Raw genomic sequence first — 23,456 nt, 5'->3', positions numbered from 1 at the left:
ACGGTTGGGCCCGGAGTCGGAAGAGATCTGGGTTTGGGAAGGATCCCCGGGTCGGGCGTCCTGGTGGCAGGGAGGGGCTCTTTCTCTCTTCCTCGGCGGGGAGTCCCGAGCCCAGGAGTAAAGCGAGCTCAGCTCCACATCGCCGTCAGCTGCCGGGACGCACACACTCTGCGTCATGGAGGGCTGAGGCCGATGATGAATTCCGGTGTGCCTGTCAGGCTTGCTGTGTCACTCGGCCCGCTCGGCGCGCCCCTTCCCAGCCGCCCTTCCGTACCGGCTCTCGGGCTCTTCCGGTCTCCGGCCGCCACTTACCTACAGGCCCTTCTCCGGCCGCGGCCCGGCGCTTTCCGAGTCGCCCCTACGGACTGGACTTGCGCAGTGCCCGGGCACCGGGCGCCCAACAGACACTGGCCATGACGAGCGGCGCCACCAGGTACCGGCTGAGCTGCTCGCTCCGGGGCCACGAGCTGGACGTACGGGGCCTGGTGTGCTGCCCCTTTCCGCCGGGGGCCTTTGTGTCCGTGTCCCGAGACCGCACCACCCGCCTCTGGGCCCCAGACAGGTGAGCCCTGGGAGTTGCCCCCAGGTTGCCCTCGGCTGTGTTGCACGCTTCCCGGAGAGTGGAGACTGACCCTTCCCTGTCAATCCTGCCGTCTCTCTCTCCCCCCAGTCTTCCCTCTGCTCTCCGCTCCCTTCCAATTCTCAGACCACTGAAACTCTGTGTAAGAAACCATCGAGATTTAAGTGTAAAGAGCACCGGTTTGGGGGACCAAAGACCAGCCTTGTTGTGCTAACTTGACCGCAGACCAGTCTCCTACCTTTTGGGCCTTCAGTTTTTGGACGATGATCTCTCAAGTTTCTTTTAGACTTGAAAATTTATTGATTCCAATTGCACCCTCTGAAGTGAGGTAGTTTGAAGACATCTGACATGTCCCTTTTTTTATTTTCGAAGAAGATGCTCTGTAGTCTTCTCTAAAATTTAATTTTTGAAGACTTTAGTTCTCAAAAATTGTATTGCTGAATCCTCTTCTCGTCCAGGTTAGAATTTTAGTCTGTGGTCTGTGCTGGTCTTGAGGGAGTGAAACCTCTTGGATGTTTTGTTTCTGTGCATGTGCTGTTTCTTGAGGAGAAGGAGCATTCATTACCTTCAAAGGATTTGTCAGAAAGGTTCACGAACCAAAAAAAAAAAAAGGTTAGGAATCAGTCCTGATCGAGTTCACGGGCTCAGCCCTGATTTGGCTGGTTGTTGCAGGATATTTAAGAACTAGAAGACAGATTTCAGTTCACAGAAAGAAGAATTGAGGTTATTTGTTATTTAGTAGCTCTCCCACTGTTAGGAATTTCAGAATTTGAGTCACCATCCATAAATTCAGTTGATAACTATTGAGTGCCTCCTATTTGTTTGGGATACTGGAGAGGAATAAAGGCAGACAAGTTGCCAGTTTTTCTGGAGCTTTCTTACAGTCTGATGGGGAAGATACGTTAGAAAACAAGCCAATAAATAATTAAAAACTGGCATATGAAGAAAACATACAGTTAATAATTAGGTGGAGAGATATTAAAGGAAGCCTCTCTGAGGAGTTGTTTGTTTAAAGCTGACATTTGAAGCATGAGATGGATGGAGCTGGTCGTGGAAGAGCAAATGGGGAGGGTTGAATTGGAAAAGCATTCCAGACAGCAGGAGGAGCAAACAGGAGGAATTTAGCTGTGAGCTGAGGGCAGGTCTTTGAGGCTGGCAAGAGCCAGGTTATGGAGTTTGCAAATGGAAGCCTTCAAATAGTTTCAAGCAGGGAGCAACATAATCCGATTTCCGTGTTGAGAAGTTTCTGCTAGCTGATGATAGAGAATAGATTGGGAAGGGATAAGTGTAGAAGTAGGTTTGTTTGGAGGCTTTTGAAGTAGTATAATCAACACAAGATGGTCCACTAGACTAGGTATAGTATAGAGCAAATTCCTGTATTAATTGAATGACATGATCTCTAAAGATCTCTTCTAACTCTAAAATTCTATAATATCCAAAACTACTTAGTAACACTAATATTTAACTTTTTGTTTGAGTTATTAGGTTTTTAACCTTTAAAATGGAATCCAGTGGAAGCATAAGCCCAGTAGAATATAACCATTGCAGTAAGGAGTATAGTCAAGGATGCCTGTTTTAATAGTGGAATCCTGTCATTAAACTTTTGGGACTACTAGTTTGACAAGAGTTTAATCACTGGAGTGGTTGTACTTACCAGGAACTTGAAGAACTTTGGGCTGAACTGATTCTCTATTTGAAAAGTGATTTTGTTTTTCATTGAACTATTGATTTCTTTTCTTTTCTTTTCTTTTTTTTTTTTTTTTTTGAGGCAGAGTTTCGCTCTTGTTGCCCAGGCTGGAGTGCAGTGGCACGATTTTGGCTCACTGCAACCTCTGCCTCCGGGGTTCAAGCGATTCTCCTGCCTCAGCCTCCCAAGTAGCTGGGATTACAGGCATGTGCCACCACGCCCAGCTGATTTTGTATTTTTAGTAGAGCTGGGATTTCTCCATGTTGGTCAGGCTGATCTTGAACTCCCGACCTCAGATGATCTGCCCACCTTGGCCTCCCAGTGTTGGGATTACAGGTGTGACCCACCATGCCTGGCCGAACTCATGATTTTTTTGTTTTTGTTTTTCAAAATTCATTCCTGTATGTATTTATCTAACACCAATGAAGAACTTGCATTTTGCCAGTTACAGTGTTAGTGCGTAGTGAGGTAAGATTATCTAGTCTCTCATATCCAGCTGGTTACGTTAGCAAACTTGTCCATCCTGTGGCCCATGGGTGACTTTGACAGTGACCCAACACAAATTCATAAACTGTCTTAGAACATTATGAGGCTTTTTTTGTGATGTTTTTAAATGCTCATCAGCTATTGTAATTATTAGTGTATTTTATGTGTGGCCAAAGACAATTTTTCTTGCAACGTGGCCCAGGAAAGTCAAAAGATTGGATACCCCAGGGTTAGAGTGTTTTATAGTCATTAGGTGATTAAGTTCTTATTGATGCCAACTAAAGTGTCTCAACCGTACCTTTAGTGTTGTAGAAGTGTCCTCAAGTCTGACATATTGACAATTTTTATTTCATGATACGTGTCTTCTCTTTTGTGTTGCTGTAGCAGAGTACTACAGACTGGGTAAGTTATAAAGAAAAGAAATTTATTTTTCATAGTTCTGGATACTGGGAAGTCCAGTATCAAGGTATTGGCATCTTGAGAGGTCCTCTTTGCTGCTGCATCATCCCATGGTGGAAGGGCAAGAGAGCACACAGCAAGAGGCATGGGGGGACAAATTTGCTTTTATAACAAAGCCACCCTCTAAGCAATAATGACATTAATCCATTCATGGGGGCAGAACCCTCCCGATCGAATCACCTCTTAAAGGTCCTACTTCTCAACATGGTTGCATTAAAGATTAAGTTTCCAGCACATGAACTTTGGGGGACACATTCAGGCCATTAATAGAATATGTGTGTCATTTTGTTTTTTTTGAGACAGGGTCTCACTTTGTTGCCCAGGGTGGAGTGCAATGGTATAATCACTGCTCACTGCAGCCTCGATCTTCTGGGCTCAAACAATCCTCCCACCACCTCAGCCTCTTAAGTAACTGGGACTACAGGCGAGAACCACCATGCCCGGCTAACTTTTATTTATTTTTATAGAGATGGGGGTCTTACTAGATTGCCGAGGATGGTCTCAAACTCCTGGGCTTATAGCAATCCTCCTGCCTCAGCCTCCCAAAGTGTTGGAATTAAAGGTGTGAGCCAGCACTCCCAGCTCATAACAGCATATTAATAAAGTTAATGAAATCCTATAAATGTTTGGAACCAAGTAGTAAGTGAAATTTGCTTTCCCATGTAGCCAAGTGGTAAATGAAATTTACCACTGTAAATTTGAATCAGTACCACCGATTCAACTTCAGATTCGTTGTTCGTTACCAAATTGCCTCTTACCGAATCTGACCTGGTCTGTCTACCTCTAATGCAAATGAAATTTACCACTGCTTTCCATATATGTTGTTGCCAAGGTTCATGTAGGGATGGACTGGGAATAATGGGGGAAGTTAGTTCTAGGGAGGTAGAAATAGTTCTGTTTTAGAGTAGACTGAACCAGATACCTAGTCTTTCACAAAAGCCGTTTGAAAACCCGGAAAGTCTCAACCTTCTGAACACCTTTCAGAATGGAGACATATCTGTTAGTTGGGCATTGAACTAAGCCAGCAACATGCCATTGTTTCAGACTACTTCAGACCTCTATACGCTAACTTCAAGCTAAATTACATTTCCCAAGTCTGTCTGTCATTGACTTCTGGGTAGGGAGAGATGAGTGAGATAAGACTTCAGCAACTTTGCCTTTATATATTGCCTTGCCTTTTGAAAAACGACCCGTATTTGAAGACACATCTTCAGATACAGGATCTGATTATGTTAATCTATATTAATAGATTTTTTTAGGTGTAATCTATTAGTTCCTACTGTAGAATATGAGAATTTAGCTCTCTTTCTGCCTTCCACTCACCCCATCACATATCCATCTTTTCTGTGCTCTGACTCTTACAATTTAAGCTGTGGAATAATCTATAACTCTTCCTCAACAATTTTATAATCTCCATGTGGCTAATAATTGTTTTATTTTGGTTTTCATTTGCTTAGCTTTCTATGTATTTATCACTGATTCAACTTCAAATTATTTGTTCGTTACCAAATCACCTCTTAAGGCATTTAGATACATTGGATATTTTACAATTTCCTCTTCGTGACAATGCAGACTTTCTGACCTGGTCTGTCTACCTCTGATGCACAACTAATCCTGGGGTTTCCCTTCATCGTTGTTTACAAAATAACTTTTTTGAACCTCATGTGTTGGATTTTTACTGTCAGTATCCTTTAGCTTTCTCTTTGTTGGTTTCTTCCTTGTTGCCTTATTGGAACATAATCTCTAGGAGCTTCCTGAAACATAGTGCATCAGTAATAAATGTTTTAAGACCTTGCAAGTCTGAAAGTGGTTTTATTTTGCCTTGCTACTGGAACGATAATTTGAATGGTTGTAGCATTCTAATTTTAAAATAATTTTCTTTCAGAATTGTGATGGAATCCATTTTATTTCATCTTAGTGTTACTGTTGAGAAGTCTGAAACCATTCTGATTTTTGAACTACTATTTTTTTTCTTTCTGTAAGGCAGTCTACTTCTATCCATTGTTCCAGCCCATTGGTGGGCCCTTTTACTATGAAAACTCATGTCCATAAAGTCTGGGAAATGTTCTTCAATTAATTCCAATTAATTCTTTGGCTGCTTTCTCTTTATTCTGTCTTCTTTTTTCTGAAACTGTTTTTATTCAGATACTGAACTTGCTTTCTAAATTTCTCTTTTTTTTTCTTGTCTATAATCTCTAGCAGGTTGCCTTGACTTTTTGTGAAATTATGTCCTGTTTCATGGTTGCAATGTCTTACACCTCTAAGGATGATAATGACAATTTTTAAAAATGTTTTAAGTTATTTTCTCCTTAATGGTCTGTTTTCCTCCAGATTGGTTTTTTTCTCGTCTCTGTTTGTTTTGATCACTGTATTTCATGCTGGAGGCTTTCCCCAGATGTCTGGTAATCTTTATTGTGTGCTCAGCCTTATGGGTAGAGAATTAAGAAGCTCCTGGGAGATCTATGCTCCTGAATGGGGCTTGTTGGTTGTGAGTTTTACTGTTGAGTTATCTGGTAGGGCCATTATATTGGGCTGATCTGCTGCCTGGAGGATGAGGGTGTGGTTTCCAGGGTTTTGTTTTGGTGGTCTTGGGCTCCAGTTCTTCACACTCCAAGACTCAACTATCCTTATGTGCCCCCATTCAAAGATTTTCACCTTTTTAAAGAAAAAGCTTCAGACTTTCGCTGAGTGCTAGCAGGACAGTTGTCTGGCTGGGTTGTCTAGCTGCCTGCCCACCCCTCCCCCCGCCTTTTTTTTGTCTTAATATCTAAAGTATTTTTTTAAATCAAGTTAAGAAGTACTTAATGCTAACCATGTAAAACATTGTGCTAGGGACTTGGGAAGATACAAAGAACCTAATCTGGATTCTGCCATTAAGAACTTCACAGACCACTATGGAAGATGCACACAAACATCTATGCTTTGAAGTGCTAAGGGATACATATAGCAGGTAGATTTAGTGGTTTACATAATACAGGTTTTAAAACATGTTCTTTTGACTTCCTCTGGACTTATTGATAAAATGGTTTCAAAAGCATATTAAAAAACAAAAACAACACCCACTAAAATGAAGTGAACAAGTTGAAATTGGTTACTACCAGATACCTTTCTTTGAAGACTTTTTCATAACGCTTCAGATTCTGAAGACTTTCAATTAGTCTTTCTTATCTTAATTCCTGCCTCTTTGTCCTCATTTCTAGAGGTATATAGTGCTATTAATTCTTTTCCTCCATTTTTTTATTGTGAGAAAACACACATAACATAAAATTTACCATCTTAACCATTTTAAAGTGTACAATTCGATGGTATTAAGTATATTCATAATGTGTAACCATCACCACCATCCATCTTTTAACTCTTTTTTTCCCTTTATACTGAAACTGTGTACCTGTTTAAGCAATAACTCCTCATTCTCTCCACCCCCAGACCCTGGCAACCACCATTCTACTTTATGTCTCTGTGATTTTGACAGCTCTAAGTTCCACATATAAGTGGGATCATACAGTATTTGCCTTTTTATAACTGGCTTATTTCATTTAGCATAATGTCCTCAAGGTTCTTCCATGTTGTAGCATATGTCAGAATTTCCCTCCTTTTTAAGGCTGAATAAAATTTCATGTTTATACCTCATTTTGTTTATTCATCCATTGATGGACACTTAGGTTGATGTCACATTTTAGCTATTGTGAATAATGCTACTTTGAATATGGTTGTACATATATCTCTTTAAGATCCTGCTTTCATTTCCATTGGGAACATACCCAGAAATGGAATTGCTGGATCATATGGTAATTTTATTTTTAATTTTTCTAGATATTGCCGTATTTTTTTCTGTAGCAGGTGTCTTTGTTTTCACATAGCATATTCTGTATGTCTGTTAGTTCTAGTTGATTTATTTTGTTAAGTCCTCTTTTTCCTTACATGTGTTCTGTCTGATTATTCTATCCATTATTGAGATTGGGATTTTGAAGTCTTCAACTATTATTGTAGAACTATATATCACTTCAATTATGTCAGTTTTTGTTGTATATATTATGTGCATAAATGTTTATAATTGTTATATCTTCTTCCTGCCCTGAACTTTTTATTAATATATAATATCCTTCTTTGTCTCTTATTTTCTTTTTTTGATTTAAGGTCAACTTTATCTGATACTAATATAGCTACTCCTACTTTCTTTTGTTTGCTATTTTCATGGAATATCCTGTTTCATCCTATCACTTTCAGTATATTTGTGTCTTTGGATCTAAAGTGAGTCTCTTATAAAAAGAGCACCAAGTTGGATTATGTTTTTTAAAATGGTTTCTGCCAATCTCTGTCTTTTGACTGTAGAGTTTAATTCATTTACGTTGAAAGTAATCACTGATACCATTTTGCTGTCTATTTTCTTTCTTTTTTTTTTTTTTTTTTTTTTTTTTTTGAGACAGAGTCTCGCTCTGTCACCCAGGCTGGAGTGCAGTGGCCAGATCTCAGCTCACTGCAAGCTCCGCCTCTCGGGTTCCCGCCATTCTCCTGGCTCAGCCTCCCGAGTAGCTGGGACTACAGGCGCCCGCCACTTCGCCCAGCTAGTTTTTTGTATTTTTTAGTAGAGACGGGGTTTCACCGTGTTAGCCAGGATGGTCTCGATCTCCTGACCTCGTGATCCGCCCGTCTCGGCCTCCCAAAGTGCTGGGATTACAGGCTTGAGCCACCGCGCCCGGCCTTGCTGTCTATTTTCTATCTGCCTTAAAGTTTTCTTTGTCCTTCATCTCCTGCATTACTGTCTTCTTTTGTGTTTAGTTGATTTATTTATTTATTTATTTTATTTTATTTCATTTTTGAGATGGAGTCTCGCTCTGTGGCCCAGGCTGGAGTGCAGTGACGCAATCTTGGCTCATTGCAAGCTCCACCTCCCGGGTTCACGCCACTCTGCTTCATCAGCCTCCCGAGTAGCTGGTACTACAGGCCCCTGCCACCACGCCCGGCTGATTTTTTGTATTTTTAGTAGAGACGGGGTTTCACCATGTTAGCCAGGATGGTCTCAATCTCCTGACCGTGATCTGCCCACCTCAGCCTCCCAAAGTGCTGGTATTACAGGCGTGAGCCACTGTTCCTGGCCGGGCATCAGCCTTTTAAATCCCCTTGGAAGTCACTTCAGCTCAAGAGGTAGAGGCTTGTATCAGTGGGGGGAGGTGCAACAACAATGGCTGCCTGCCTCTTTGTTGTTGCTCTATGATCAAAGCAGGCAATCAGTGATCAGAGAACAGATCTCTGATATTTGGAGGACAGTATCCTTTTTGCCAACCCTAGTTCCTACAACTGTGAGCAAAGTTCTCCGGGAACAGATGCATGGCTACCTGCCATGGGGCTAGAAGGGTGAGGTGTAGGTAACTGCTACTGTGCCAAGAGCAGGCATTGATCAAAATTAACCTCAATTTACAATCCAAGCCTTCCCCTGGAAGTTGCAAGCTTTCAATTCACTGCAGAGTTTCATAATAGTTACATCAGACAGATTCTGCCAGTACCGTTGTTGTCTAGATGGGAAGACAGATACCTGGTGCTTCGGACTCTGCCGACTTCCCAGAATATTCTCTAGTTCTTAAGCCCTTTGTTGGTAAATTGGTTCTTCGGTTGTCCTGCTGTCTGCTAGGACTCAGGTCTCCTTTGGCCCTTACTACTTTTCTGTAGGCTTTAAATATTCAAATTGTGTTCATGTCTTTTTTTTTTTTTTTCATTCTCCTTGGCCTTGTGGGTTTAATTAAGCTTTATTAAAAAACGTAACTATTTATTGTTTTTAGTGGGATTTGGGAAGGAAGTGAAAATAGATGAGTTTGTTTAGTCTTTATCTGGAAGTCTTGTCTCTTTTTTTTTGTTTGTTTGTTTTGAGATGGAGTCTCGCTCTGTCGCCCAGGCTGGAGTGCAGTAGCATGATCTCGGCTCACTGCAAGCTCCACCTCCCGGGTTCACGCAATTCTCCTGCCTCAGCTTCCCGAGTAGCTGGGACTACAGGCACCCACCACCGCGTCCGGCTAATTTTTTTGTATTTTTTAATAGAGACAGGGTTTCACCGTGGTCTCGATCTCCTGACCTCGTGATCTGCCCACCTCGGCCTCCCAAAGTGCTGGGATTACAGGCGTGAGCACCACGGCCGGCCTATCTGGGAGTCTTGTCTCTTTATGTGCACTTGTCTTATCTTCTTCAACTAGCCTGCAAACTCTTTGATTTAGCTGAGTTAGGGATATAATTCTTTTTATCCCTCTCAGCAGCTAATTTATTGCTTTCCACATAGAAATCATAATCTGCTGGTTGAACTTGTTAAGTAAGGCAGTGATGCTAAGTGATTGATACAGATAACAAATTGGTAATCATTTTAATCCCAGGGCAATTATTAATGTACTGTGTTCCTTGATACACATAATTACATATAACATTATATATTATATAATATACTGTAGCTATTTACATATTTCTGTATTAGGTGGGGATTTTTTTAATTGTTTTAGCTTATCAGCTATCATTAGTGTTAGTATATTTTATGCGTGGCTTAAGACAATTATTCTTCAGTGTGGCCCAGGGAAGCCAAAAGATTTGACACCCACCTGTATTCTAGCTATGTAGAAACACATACTATACCATACTACTGGGCACTAAGTCAATGCCTCGTCATGTGAAAAAGTCGTCACTATATTTAGGTCTTCTTAATAATACATTTCATTATCTTAATTGCACCTATGTTTCATTTAGCCAGGGATTTCTTAGGGTAACAGTCACTAATTACCTAGAGATTGAGAAAAAACTCAGTTATGATTATTTGTTGCCCTTTCTTTTTCCCTGGTTCTCTATTTCAATGTATTCTTATCAATGAAACACTAAACAAACTTCTCTTAATCTAATGTAATTCTCTATAGTAGTTCATAGGAATTATGTAAGGTTCAGTTTAAAACAATGGATTCTTAAGATAGTATGTACTCTAAAGTTTGGTCTAGACACTAAATGAAAGTGAGTGCTTTGGCAGTTTATGTCCTAGGCTAAGTCAGGGTACAGATATATATCTATTAATTATCTTGTCTTTCCAGTCCAAACAGGGGCTTTACAGAAATGCACTGTATGAGTGGCCATTCCAATTTTGTATCTTGTGTATGCATCATACCCTCAAGTGACATCTACCCTCATGGCCTAATTGCCACTGGTGGAAATGACCACAATATATGCATTTTCTCACTGGACAGTCCAATGCCACTTTATATTCTAAAAGGCCACAAAAATACTGGTGAGTATAATAATACTTCGGTATTTTTCTATTTGAAGAAGTTTTATCCCTTTGAAAGTAAAATTTACATATCCATTTTCTCAAGTTTTTATTATATTTTGTTTTATCTATAGGTGTGGCTTGGTAATGGAAACCCTTTTGGGCTATCTTAGTTTTGTAAATTCTGTTAAAAATTTGTTGTGATCAGTAAAGGTTGATACGCTTATATATGTAAAAAGTAATCTGTTCAGTTATTGGCTGGGGACGGTGGCTCACACCTATAATCCCAGCACTTTGAGAGAGTGAGATAGATTACTTGAGGCCAGGAGTTCGGGACCAGCCTGGAAAATGTGGCGAAACCCCATCTCTAATAAAAATACAAAAATTATCCAGGCGTGGTGGTGCACACCAGTAATCCTAGCTGCTCTGGAGGCTGAAGCATGAGAATGGCTACAACCCAGCAGGCAGAGGTTACAATGAGCCAAGATCCTGCCACTGCACTCCAGCCTGGGTGACAGAGTGGAGGTTGTCTCAAAAAAAAAAAGTAAAGTGTTCAGTAATAAAAGAGGCTATATAATTTGAATATACTTCATGACTTTGGTTTTTAACTATTTTATGCAATGAATGCTTTTATTCAGGAAAACTAAAAGTATTTAATAAAAGACCCAGCCAGAAGCAGTGTGTTTAGGGCTGTGGTATTATTGAAGAGTATTTAATACATTTGCATATTATTTTCTGTGATTTGTATATATTTCTGATTCCGTGATAGTTCTGGATTTCTGTGTGGCTTAACAATTCTTTATTGTAGAATGACATGCTTAATCGGTGCACTAAGTATACTTTTTTTAAATATAAATGAAATGGTTTGGAACATTTTTCATAAACACTTTAAACTTAATTCCTTTAAAGAATTTGTATAATGTGCCAGTCACCATGACTCATACATGTAATCCCAACACTTAGGGAGACTAAGACGGGAGGATTGCTAGAGGCAGTTTGAGACCAGCCTGAGCAACATAGGAAGACTCTATCTCTACAAAAAATTAAAAAATTAGCTGGACATGGTGGTGAATACTTGTAGTCCCAGCTACTCAGGAAGTTGAGGTGAGAAAATCACTTTAGCCCAGGAGTTGGAGGCTGCAGCGCCACTGCACTCCAGCCTGGGTGATAGAGTGAGACCCCGTCTCTAAAAACAAAAATAATTTTTTTTTTTTTTGAGACAGAGCCTTGCTCTGTCGCCCAGGCTGGAGTGCAGTGGCGTGATCTCGGCTCACTGCAAGCTCTGCCTCCCGGGTTCATGCCATTCTCCTTCCTCAGCCTCCCAAGTAGCTGGGACTACAGGTGCCTGCCACCATGCGTGGCTAATTTTTTTGTATTTTTAGTAGAGACGGGATTTCACCATGTTAGCCAGGATGATCTCGATCTCCTGACCTCGTGATCTGCCCACCTTGGCCTCCCAAAGTGCTGGGATTACAGGCATGAGCCACCACACCCAGCCAACAAAAATAATTTTTTATTTTTAATAATTTTTTAATTTTAATATTAATTTATTTTGAGACAGTCTCCATCTGTCACCAGGCTGGAGTGCAGTAGTGTGATCTCGGGTCACTACAGCCTCTGCCTCCCGGGTTGAAGCGATTCTCCTGCCTCAGCCTCCAGAGTAGCTGGAATTACAGACACCCACCACCACGCCCAGCTCAGCTCATTTTTGTGTTTTATTGTTTTGTTTTGTTTTGTTTTGTTTTGTTTTTAGACAGTCTCGCGTGGTCACCAGGCTGGAGTGCAGTGGCGTGATCTCAGCTCACTGCAACCTCTGCCTCCCGGGTTCAGGCAGTTCTGCCTCAGCCTCCCGAGTAGCTGGGACTACAGGCACCCACCATCACACCCAGCTAATTTTTGTATTTTTAGTAAAGACAGGGTTTTACCATGTTGGCCAGGATGGTGTCGATCTCTTGACCTTGTGATCTGCCCGCCTTGACCTCCCAAAGTGCTGGAATTACAGGTGTGAGCCATCAAGCCCAGCCTATTTTTGTGTTTTTAGATAGGGATGGGATTTCACCATGTTGGCCAGGCTGGTCTCGAACTCCTGACCTCAGGTGATCCACCCGCCTCAGTCTCCCAAAGTACTGGGATTACAGGCGTAAGCCACTGTGCCCAACCAAAACAGAAAGAATTTTTAAATGTTTGTGTGCATATGTGTGTGTTTGTGTGAGAAATCTTCAATACAGAGTGATACAGATTTTTAAAATTTTATTATGGAAATCGAATGTACACAAAAGTAGAGGTATCTTATTTTTGTTTCATCTTCCCCTCCTTCTGCTACATCATTTAAAAATTTCTGATATTCTATTATTTCGTTTATAAATACATCCTTCATTATGTGGCTCTAAAATAGGGGATGGCAAACTTTTTCTTTAAAGGATCAGATAGTAAATACATTTTAGGCTTTTCAGGCCATATGGTTGCTATCATAACTGCTCAGCTCTGCAGTTGCAGTGCACAGCAGCTATAGACAGTAAATAAACAAATGAGCATGTCTGTGTTTCAATAACTCTTCATTTGTGAACACTGAAATTTGAATTTCATAGAATTTTCACATATTAGAAGATTGCCTTTGATTCTTTTTCTCTCAATTACTTAAATATGTAAAAGCCATTCTTAGGTTGTTAGGTGTACAAATACGGGTGGCTCACTGGCATTAGTTTGCTGACCCTTCTAAAAGATAAAGACACTCTCGTCCTCTAAAAGGAAAGAATAACCACAATATTATTATCACACCTAAAACAAAACAAAAACTAATCTATTGTCAACTATCAAAATGAATGTTCAAATTTACCCAGTTGTGTCATAAATGTTTTTTACAGTTTATTTGAATTCTTACCCAAATAAGGTCCACATCTTTTTTTTTTTTTTTGACAGGGGAGATGGAGTCTCGCTCTTTTGTCCGGGCTGGAGCACAGTGGAGTAATCTCGGCTCACTGCAACCTCCGCCTCCCGGGTTCAAGTGATTCTCCTGTCTCAGCCTCCCAATTAGCTGGGATTACAGGTGCCCACCACCAGGCCTGGCTAAGTTTTTTGTAGTTTTAGTAGAGATGGGTTTCGCCATGTTGTCCAGGCTGGTCTCAGACTCCTGACCTCTGGTGATCCATGTTGTCCAGGCTGATATCTAACTCCTAACCTCTGGTGATCTGCCTGCCTCAGCCTCCCAAAGTGCTGGGATTACACGCATGAGCCACTGTGCCCAGCCCTACATCTTTCAATCGTCAGTTTCTTTCTTTTTTCCTTGTTGTTTGAAACCAGATTATTTTAGCTGTAGAATTTCCCACAGTCTCAATTTTACTGGTTAAAGCCTTGTTGTTCCCTTTAATGTGTTCTTCAGTCACCTATATTTCTTGTAAGCTGTTAGATAGATCTAGTAGCTTTATCAGGTTCAGAGTCAAGTTTCTGGCAACAGTATATGTGGTATTCTGTATTTTCTGTTGTATCACATCAGGAAGCACACAATATCTTTTCGTGATATTAAGATTGATCAGTGGAGCTGGGCGCGGTGGCTCGCGCCTGTAATCCCAGCACTTTGGGAGGCCGAGGCGGTTGGATCACAGGGTCAGGAAATCGAGGCCAAAACCCCGTCTCTACTAACAATACAAAAAATTAGCCGGGCGTGGTGGTGGGTGCCTGTAATCCCAGCTACTTCAGAGGCTGAGGCAGGAGAATGGCGTGAACCCAGGAGGCAGCGCTTGCATTGAGCGGAGATTGTGCCACTGCACTCCAGCCTGGGCGACAGAGTGAGACTCTGTCTCAAAAAAAAAAATAAATTAAATAAATAAATAAAGATTGATCAGTGGGTTCAAGTATTGTATCATTCATTCATTATAAAGTTCCCATCAGCCTTTCACATAATGGTAATTTTTAGCAGCTACTGATAATCATTTCCTAGATTCGATATTTTATTAAGATTAACAAAATGATTGTACTGTAATTCTAACATTATTTCTGCATTTGATCACCAACACTTTTCTGTATAGATCTTTCCACATCAACTCTGGTTACCATGTGGAACTTTTATAGAGAAAAGACAGAATAAATGCTTGCCTTGACCCTTCTCCTAAATTATTTACTGATTTTCAGAAGGAGTTGTTTACTGAATATCTTTTTTTTTCTTTTCATTTCTCAAATTGTTTCATATCTGGCCATTGGAAACCTCTTTAAATTGGCTCCTATGACCTTTTAATAAGACCTTCAGTAGTCTTCCTTGCTTTCTAATATTACAGAATGTTCTAAGTTCAATTTGCACATTTCTTGCTCTAGACCTCAAACCAGCACTTTTGCCAGGAAGTCCTGTTTGTTTTTTTTCTTTTAATGGGAAATGGTATTTTATTCAATTATTTTATACTGGTTTGTGGAAGAATGTAAAGAGCACCCAAGTTACAACTATTAAGATCTCAAGCTGGGCACGGTGGTGCACGCCTGTAATCACAGCACTTTGGGAGGCCGAGGCAGGTGGATCACCTGAGGTCAGGAGTTCACGACCAGCCTGACTAACATGGTGAACTCCGTCTCTACTAAATACAAAAAAATTAGCTGGGCGTGGTGACGCATGCCTGTAATCCTAGCTACTTGGGAGGTTGAGACAGGAGAATCACTTGTGCCTGGAAGGCAGAGGTTGCAGTGAGCCAAGATCGTGCCATTGCACTCCAGCCTGGGCAATAAGAGCAAAACTCCATCTCAAAAAAAAAAAAAAAAAAGATCTCAGTGACATAACATATGAGTATTTCTCATTAACCCTGCATGTTCAACATGGATTAATAAAGGGACTCTGTTCATTAGATTTTCTCAGGGACTCAGACTCATGGGGCTTTCTCTCCACACGTGCTTCAGTGGTTGTTGCAGCAGTCAAAGGGCAACATGGTTAATAAGGCACTGGCTGGCTGGGCGCGGTGGCTCACGCCTGTAATCCCAGCACTTTGGGAGGCCAAGGTGGGTGGAACACAAGGTCACAAGATCGGGACCAGCCTGACGAACATGGTGAAACCCCGCCTCTACTAAAAATACAAAAATTAGCCGGGTGTGGTGGTGGGCACCTGTAATCCCAGCTACTTGGGAGGCTGAGGCAGGAGAATTGCTTGAACCCAGGAAGTGGAGGTTGCAGTGAGCCGAGATCACACCACAGTAGTCCAGCCTGGTGACGGAGTGAGACTCCACCTCAAAAAAAAAAGAAAAAAAGAGGCCGGGCGCGGTGGCTCAAGCCTGTAATCCCAGCACTTTGGGAGGCCGAGACGGGCGGATCACGAGGTCAGGATATCGAGACCATCCTGGCTAACACGGTGAAACCCCGTCTCTACTAAAAATACAAAAAAACTAGCCGGGCGTGGTGGCGGGCGCCTGTAGTCCCAGCTACTCTGGAGGCTGAGGCAGGAGAATGGCGTGAACCCGGGAGGCGGAGCTTGCAGTGAGCTGAGATCCGGCCACTGCACTCCAGCCTGGGCCACAGAGCAAGACTCCGTCTCAAAAAAAACAAAAAGAAAAAAGAAAAAAAGGCACCAGCTTTTAAAAGCATGTGCCTTCCTTGAATGTCACTGTAGTGGATAATTTTTAAAAATCAATTTTAAAAAACACCAAAAACGTGTCTGACTGAAAGTGTCAGCTACCATTTCTGACATTTCTGTTAAAGCTGGAAAGTGTGTTGACTAATGCAAGTATCATGACTGTGCCTTAACTTCAAATGGAGGAGGAAAGTACCATCCTCCCATGCGTCCAAAAAGGGAGAGTTACCACAGCATGCTTTCTGGTCATCAGTTATTCAGCGTCATCAGACAATCCGAAAGTCTTCTCTGAGTGATGCTAAGTATTCTAAACATCAGGGAGGAGATGCTTATAAGTAAGCTGTCACCCATACCCAGTATACAATTATGGAAAAGGAATAGGATAATCAGAGCAAACCCTCTCATTCAGAAGAGGAAGCAGTGCGGGACAACAGTTTTTAATCTAGAGCCATTCTGAAATCCAAATAAGTGGCTGTCTCAAGGATCCTGAACTCAGGGTAGAGAGAGTTTTGTGATTGCTTCCTTCTGGTCTAGGAAAAAGGTTTCCCAATCCATTGTTCTTTATGGCTGTGCTTTGACCCCCCAGGATATTCTTCTTTGTAAGATAATTTTTTTTTTCTTTTTTCTTTTGAGAGAGGGTCTCGCTTTGTTGCCCATACCAAAAGGCAGTGCTGCTACAGCTCACTGCAGCCTTGACTTCCCAGGCTCAAGTGGTTCTCTTACTGGGACGACAGGTGCGTGCCACCATGCCTGATTAATTTTAAAATTTTTTTAGAGGCGGTGTCTCACTATATTGCCCAGGCTGGTCTCAAACTCCTGAGCTCAATCCAAAATGCTAGGATTACAGGCATGAGCCACTTCACCTGGCTAATTTTTCTTTCTTTTTGTTTTAAAGACAAGATCTTGCTGTGTAACCCAGGCTGAAGTGCAGTGGTATGTGATCACAGTTCACTGCAACCTCTGTGCCCTGGGCTCAAGCAGTCCTCCCACCTCAGCCTTCCAAGTGGCTGGGACCACAGGCACATACCACCACTCTCAGCTAGTTTTTTGTACTTTTAGTAGAGATGGGGTCTCGCCACATTGCTTAGGCTGGTCTCGAACTCCTGAGCTCAAGCAGTCTGCCTGCCTTGGCCTCCCAAAGTGCTGGGATTACAGGTGTGAGTCACCATGCCTGGTGTAATTTTTCGTATTTGTAATTTTTAGCCTGCATACTTTTATATCAAGAAAGACATTTAATTAACCATTTCATTACTGTTGGACTTTGAGCTTGGCTGCAGGTTTTATGGTCATTTTAATGAAAGCAATCTTAAATATATATATAAACAGTGTTTTGAAATCATTTACATTATCTCCCTATTATGATTTGTTAAAGCTGGAAGGATTGTGTATTTCACTTAAGTTCTGCTCCCTCATTTTACAGACAAGGAATCTGATTTTGAGTAGTATTTCTGCAGTTACGTGACTTGTAAGCGCACAGATAGGCCTTGCACCTAGGCAGTCTGGCACCAGAGTCTGCTCTTGACCACTGTACTCTTGTGTGTCTCTGCTGAATTAAGCCTTAGTTAGCTAAGATACCGCCACGTCAAAGAGTGTTTTTAAAATTGGAATGCTTTAGTAACTTTCAATGTTGAGCATTTTTCTATATGAAAATGTGTTATCTAATGATGTTTTTTCCTTAGTTTGTAGTCTATCATCTGGAAAATTTGGGACATTACTTAGTGGTTCATGGGACACCACTGCTAAAGTCTGGCTGAATGACAAGTGCATGATGACCTTGCAGGTACAGTAGTTCTGTGTAAATATTCTAAAGAATAATTAAATTGAATGATTCTGTGGCAACTTAAATTGATACCCATTTTACTCACAGGGTCATACAGCTGCAGTGTGGGCGGTAAAGATCTTACCTGAACAAGGCTTAATGTTGACTGGATCAGCAGACAAGACTATTAAACTGTGGAAGGCTGGAAGATGTGAGAGGACTTTTGCAGGTAAGATCAGGGTAGACAAGTTTTATAATATCATTGCTTTTTATTTGCTCAGATATTTTTTCTCAGAAGTTTAAAAGCATTTGAAAATATTTGAAAACATTAGTATATTTAAGCTACTAATTTGAGTTAATGTAATTTTTCTGATGAGTTAATATCTAATACCTTTAGAAAAGATATAATGAGACCTATCATAAAACAGCCAGGTGTAGACTGATAAATAGCTGTCTGATAAGCTATATATAATATGTGTATGTGCTCTGCATATATGTATGTAAATTTTGGTACATAGTTACATTCTTGGTTGTCATTTTAATACTTTTAGCCTGAAACTTCTAAACATAAGCCTTATTGATGGTTAGTCAGCAGTGTTATCTTCATATATGGAAGAAAGCATTATTAATGTCTTTATATTGAAGCACATTGTTTATAATGGATTTCAGGCTTTGTTTATGTTGTGGTTTGTGGTGAGTATTCTTTTTAAGCCCCAGCTATTAAATAATGCCAATACTGATGCATCTGCTATCTAATAGTAATATCACTGATTTATTTGTAGAGTACTTAAATTTTTACTGTGAATTTTAATTGGTGTTGTTTTTCCTCTCTTTTTGAATTTTTTCCTTAAAAGTTGGTAACTACCCTAGATAATATGCAAGAGGTCCCTTTGTACAGATAAAAGTGTCTTTTGGCTGGGCGCGGTGACTCACACCTGTAATCCCAGCCCTTTGGGAGGCTGAGGTGGGTGGATCACTTGGGACCAGGAGTTCCAGACCAGCCTCGGCAACATGGTGAAACCCTGTCTCTATTAAAAATTTAAAAAAGGCTGTGCACGGTGGCTCACACCTGTAATCCCAGCACTTTGGGAGGCCGAGGCGGGTGGATCACAAGGTCAAGAGATCGAGACCATCCTGGCCAACATGGTGAAACCCTGTCTCTACTAAAAATACAGCTGGGCGTGGTGGTGCACACCTGTAATCCCAGCTACTCGGGAGGCTGAGGCAGGAGAACTGCTTGAACCCGGGAGGTGGAGGTTATAGTGAGCCGAGATTGTGCCACTATACTCCAGCCTGGCGATGGAGCAAGACTCTGTCTCAAAAAAATAAAATAAATATAAATAAAAATACAAAAAAATTAGCCAGGCATAGTAATGCATGCCTGTAATCCCAGCTATTTGGGAGGCTGAGGCACAAGAATCTCTTGAACCCTGGAGGCAGAGGTTGCAGTGAGCAGAGATAGCTCCATTGCACTCCAGCATAGGCAACAAAGTGAGACTCTGTCTCACAAAAGCAAGAAAGAGAAACAAAAAAAGTATCTTTTGATGGAAAGTGGATGATGACTAAACATCCTTTTATTTCTGCTTCAATATATATTATATATATGTATCAATCATTATTAATCTGTGATAGCTAATCTAAGTCAACAAATACTGAACATAGGAAATCTGACTTCTGATCTCCTTCACAAGGTTCAGAGAATGTTTTGTTCTTAAATTTATGGGCTATTCTTTGTTTTATATTTCTATTATGTTTGAATATTATGTATTTTATAAGTTACTCTTGTTATTTGGGAAGAAAAATTAAAAATGAATTATCAGGTAGAAATGAATTGTTGGGACCAAAATACTATTTCTAGAGGTTTTTGGAGAAGACAGGATGAATATAAAATAACTTCCCAAGACTGATGATAAAAAAATATTGCTAAACCTTAAATACAAATTTTGGTTACCAGACTTTCAACAGAAAATAAGATTTCTCTAACTTGAAAATTAATTTTTACTACTCACTGATATGTTTTATAATGTTTGTAAAATGTATAAAGCCATCAGCCAAATTATCTGTTTTATTGATATGCATTATTGTTTTTTAATGCAGGGCATGAAGACTGTGTAAGAGGTTTGGCAATTTTGAGTGAAACAGAATTTCTTTCCTGTGCAAATGATGCTAGTATTAGAAGGTGGCAAATCACTGGCGAGTGTCTTGAAGTATATTATGGACATACAAATTATATTTATAGCATATCCGTTTTTCCAAATTGTAGAGGTAAGGTTATATTATGTATTTAATGTTTTGTATTGATCATTCCGTCCCATTTGTGAGATAAAAGGAGGAGGGCTGATTACTGTCTGTGGGGACTTGAATAATTTAGTAAATTTATTTCGTAAGTATCTTTCTCCTGTTTACAAAGAAGAAAATTGTATGGCGATCTTTGTATTAATTCAGATTACATTGTTGTGTTGTAAAAAGTTCTTGGGTATCTGAAGAAAGACTTTGTAAGATGTGACATGAATAAAAAATGTGATTTTGAAGTTGTATATGTTGTAGGTGACAAAACATATGAAATTTAAAGCTGTAATTTTAAAACTCTTTGGGTTTCAGAAAGTGTATCCGGAAAGATGGTATGTATAAATGTACTTAATTTTATTTATTCAAACTAATACTTCCTATGTTCATTAATTTTAGACTTTGTGACAACAGCAGAGGACAGATCTCTGAGAATCTGGAAACATGGGGAATGTGCTCAAACCATCCGACTTCCAGCTCAGTCTATATGGTGCTGCTGTGTGCTCGACAATGGTGACATTGTGGTTGGTGCGAGGTATTTATATCCTAGTCAGTCATTAAATGTTATGTGTCTAGGCCTTCAGTAGGCACTAGAGTGTATAGAGATAAGCCATGAGGAATTTCAGGTGTCTTGGGAAGACTATATGGACACTTCAGTTACTAAACAAAACAGTAGTAGATTTTATAGCTTTCACATTAAGTGATGCATGATGTACCAGTATTGTACTGCAATTGTGCAGTCAAGATATTGACTACAAAAGAAGTTAGAGAAGGTAGAGATTGGTGTGGGAAAACTTTCTGTAGAAGAAGTTTGAATTGGATTTTGGAAGATTATGAGTAAGAAAAGGTACGTGAATTTTTGTCAAAGCTAAGAGTATAAGTTTCCTTCGTGAGAATGAATGCAGCATGCCTAGGAAGTGAAGGAAAATGGTGGAGTACTGATGCTGGGATAATAGGTACAATGGGGCTTAACTGTGGAGAACCTTTAGTGCTTTCATGCCAGGCATTTTTTAGATTCATTGCTTGGGGTTAAAGGGTTGTGGTTCTTGAGCAAGAAATAGAATTGAAGCAGAACTTACGAATTATTAAATGTGTAGATTGGATTTAACTACTGGTGACAATGGACAGGAAAGTATATTAGAAAGCAAATACAGTAGGAGTGTGAAGTTATAAGACATTGGCCCCACAATGCTAATGGATAGGAAATAAATAAATGAGATAATCCAGAAGGAAAACAGTCAGAAAAAGGATGAAAGAAAAGGATAAAGCTTCAAACTGTTGGTGATTGGAAGTCCCCATTAATAAAAATGGAGAAGTGGGAGAATTGGTTGGGTACAGAAGGTGATGACTGTGGCCTTAGACTTCCTGAGGTCTGCAGTGGTGGTGAGCCACACTCATGCCAGTGGATCATGGTCATTTGAACTGGAGCCTAGTATAAGAACTGAGGCTAAGATAAAGATTTCGCAAAGCTTCCAAAAGCAAACCATAGAACACCATTCTCTGAGAGAAGAAATACAGGGGAGGAACAGAAGACTAAGAACTGAGTTTTATGATACACCATTAGTAGAGAAAAAGAAGCTAGTAGGTTAAACAAAACAAAGCAATTCAAATGTTGAAATTTCTGGGAGACAGAAAAGGAAAGATTTTGGAGGGAGATTGTCATCAGTGTCAAAAAGTGTTTGAGGAGTCAAGGAATGGTAAGTTTGGAAAGCATTTGGATTTGAAAGATGTTGTTAGTGACTTTTGGCATCAATCACATTTTGAATGGAAAATGATAGGAAAAAAGGCAAATAAGAGGAAATAAAGGGTTGGAGGAGATGGATGAAGGATCGTAGACTACTCTATAATGCTACTGTAGCATTGAAAGCAATAAGAAGGCCAGCTGCTGTGGCTCACACTTGTAATCCCAGCACTTTGGGAGGTCAGGGGGAGGATCGCTTGAGCTCAAGAGTTCGAGACTATCCTGGGTGAGCTCCTGAGACCCTGTCTCCACAAAGAAAATTCTTTAATTAGCTGGGCGTGGTGGCATGCATCTGTAGTCCCAGCTGCTCAGGAGGCTGAGGTGGGAGGATTGCTTGGGCCCGGGAATTTGGGGTTGCAGTGAGCTGTGATTGCCGCCGCTGCACTCCAGCCTAGGTGACAGTGGGACCCTGTCTCAAAAAAAAAAAAAAAAAAGAAGAAGAAAAAGAAGGTGACAGCTATAAGGGATAGAGGGTCTAATAAAGTGAGTGTTTTATTTTTTGGCTGGGACAGGGGGTGATTTATAGGCTTAGTTTTTTTCCCCCCAAGCATATTTGAAGTTGAAGAAAAACCAATAGAAAGAGTGAGACACATGTTTGTGGATGATTAAGTTAGAAACAGGTTTCCTGTAGAATGGGCCAGGATTAATACAACTGAAAGTGTCTAATTTGCTTCTCCTATCTCAACATTTAGAATTAAGAAATCATGGAGATGAAGTAATTTTTCTGAGAAAAGAGGTTAAGATTGGCCATCTAATCCAAACATTAGGCCATTTTTTTTCCTCCTTGATTGAAGTTACATTGCTAGTTACTGGCATAGTAAAGGAAGACCATATTTTTCTACTGAACATCTGCTAATTTTAAGCCCTACGTTGGGTCTTTGAGCCCTTTATAAACTAAACTAGCCCACTACCCTTCTCTATATGGTAATAACTATATAATATTGACTTTAAAACTACATACTATAGTTCTAGATTTTTACGATGGTAAATATTTAACTTGGAATTGGAACTTGTATAAAATATATATTTCTCTGTTCTTTGTCAATAATTTGTCTATTAAATAGTTGACATAATAGTAGTATGTGCTGAAGTCAGCACAGTGCTATAATCAGCAATTAATACATGCTAATGTTTCTCCTTCACAAATACAGATGATTTTTACTATGGATCATTCAGGTGTGATAATGTTAATGTATTATTATGGCAATGACTTTTTAAATCAGTTTATTTTTCCTTACAGTGATGGCATTATTAGAGTGTTTACAGAATCAGAAGATCGAACAGCAAGTGCTGAAGAAATCAAGGCTTTTGAAAAAGAGCTGTCTCATGCAACCATTGATTCTAAAACTGGCGATTTAGGGGACATCAATGCTGAGCAGCTTCCTGGGAGGGAACATCTTAATGAACCTGGTAAGTATTTTATTGTACCTAGTAGGAAAAATTCACCATATTTGGCTTTTGGAATAATTAAGAGAAGAAAAATAAATGTTGTTTTGCTCGTGTTTTAGTGTTACTCTCATTGCTAGATGCTGATTTTTGAGAATTTCTACTATTATATATAATCACTATGAGAAACCATGTTCTTGCCTCTGTCTCACAGTAGACTTTGAATTAAGCTTCTCATAAACAGGAATTAAAAAATAAATCTCCCAAGACTTAGACCATTTACAGTAGGCATTCAAAAGGC

General features: G+C 40.2%; 2 protein-coding genes across 3 annotated transcripts in view; one reads left to right on the top strand and one right to left on the bottom strand.

Annotated features, from left to right (window-relative positions):
• Positions 1–451, bottom strand: part of LOC105493860 (intraflagellar transport 74) — a 128,960-nt gene extending 128,509 nt beyond the window's left edge. The window contains 1 exon segment of the mRNA XM_011761813.3: positions 313–451. The gene's annotated coding sequence lies outside the window, so the exon portion shown is untranslated.
• LOC105493877 (phospholipase A2 activating protein) overlaps positions 414–23,456 on the top strand; it is a 41,734-nt gene continuing 18,691 nt past the window's right edge. The window contains exons 1-7 of one of the 2 annotated variants that reach the window (XM_071077881.1): positions 414–562; positions 10,268–10,461; positions 17,663–17,763; positions 17,851–17,971; positions 19,840–20,007; positions 20,428–20,563; positions 23,010–23,179. In XM_071077881.1, the coding sequence (XP_070933982.1) occupies positions 414–562; positions 10,268–10,461; positions 17,663–17,763; positions 17,851–17,971; positions 19,840–20,007; positions 20,428–20,563; positions 23,010–23,179 (1,039 nt within the window). The remainder of the gene's footprint in view (positions 563–10,267; positions 10,462–17,662; positions 17,764–17,850; positions 17,972–19,839; positions 20,008–20,427; positions 20,564–23,009; positions 23,180–23,456) is intronic. The other variant, XM_071077882.1, reaches the window with a different exon arrangement.

Source organism: Macaca nemestrina, chromosome 14 (assembly GCF_043159975.1).
Source record: "Macaca nemestrina isolate mMacNem1 chromosome 14, mMacNem.hap1, whole genome shotgun sequence".
Classification (NCBI taxonomy): Eukaryota; Metazoa; Chordata; class Mammalia; order Primates; family Cercopithecidae; genus Macaca; species Macaca nemestrina.
This window is presented reverse-complemented; position numbering and strand designations above follow the sequence as displayed.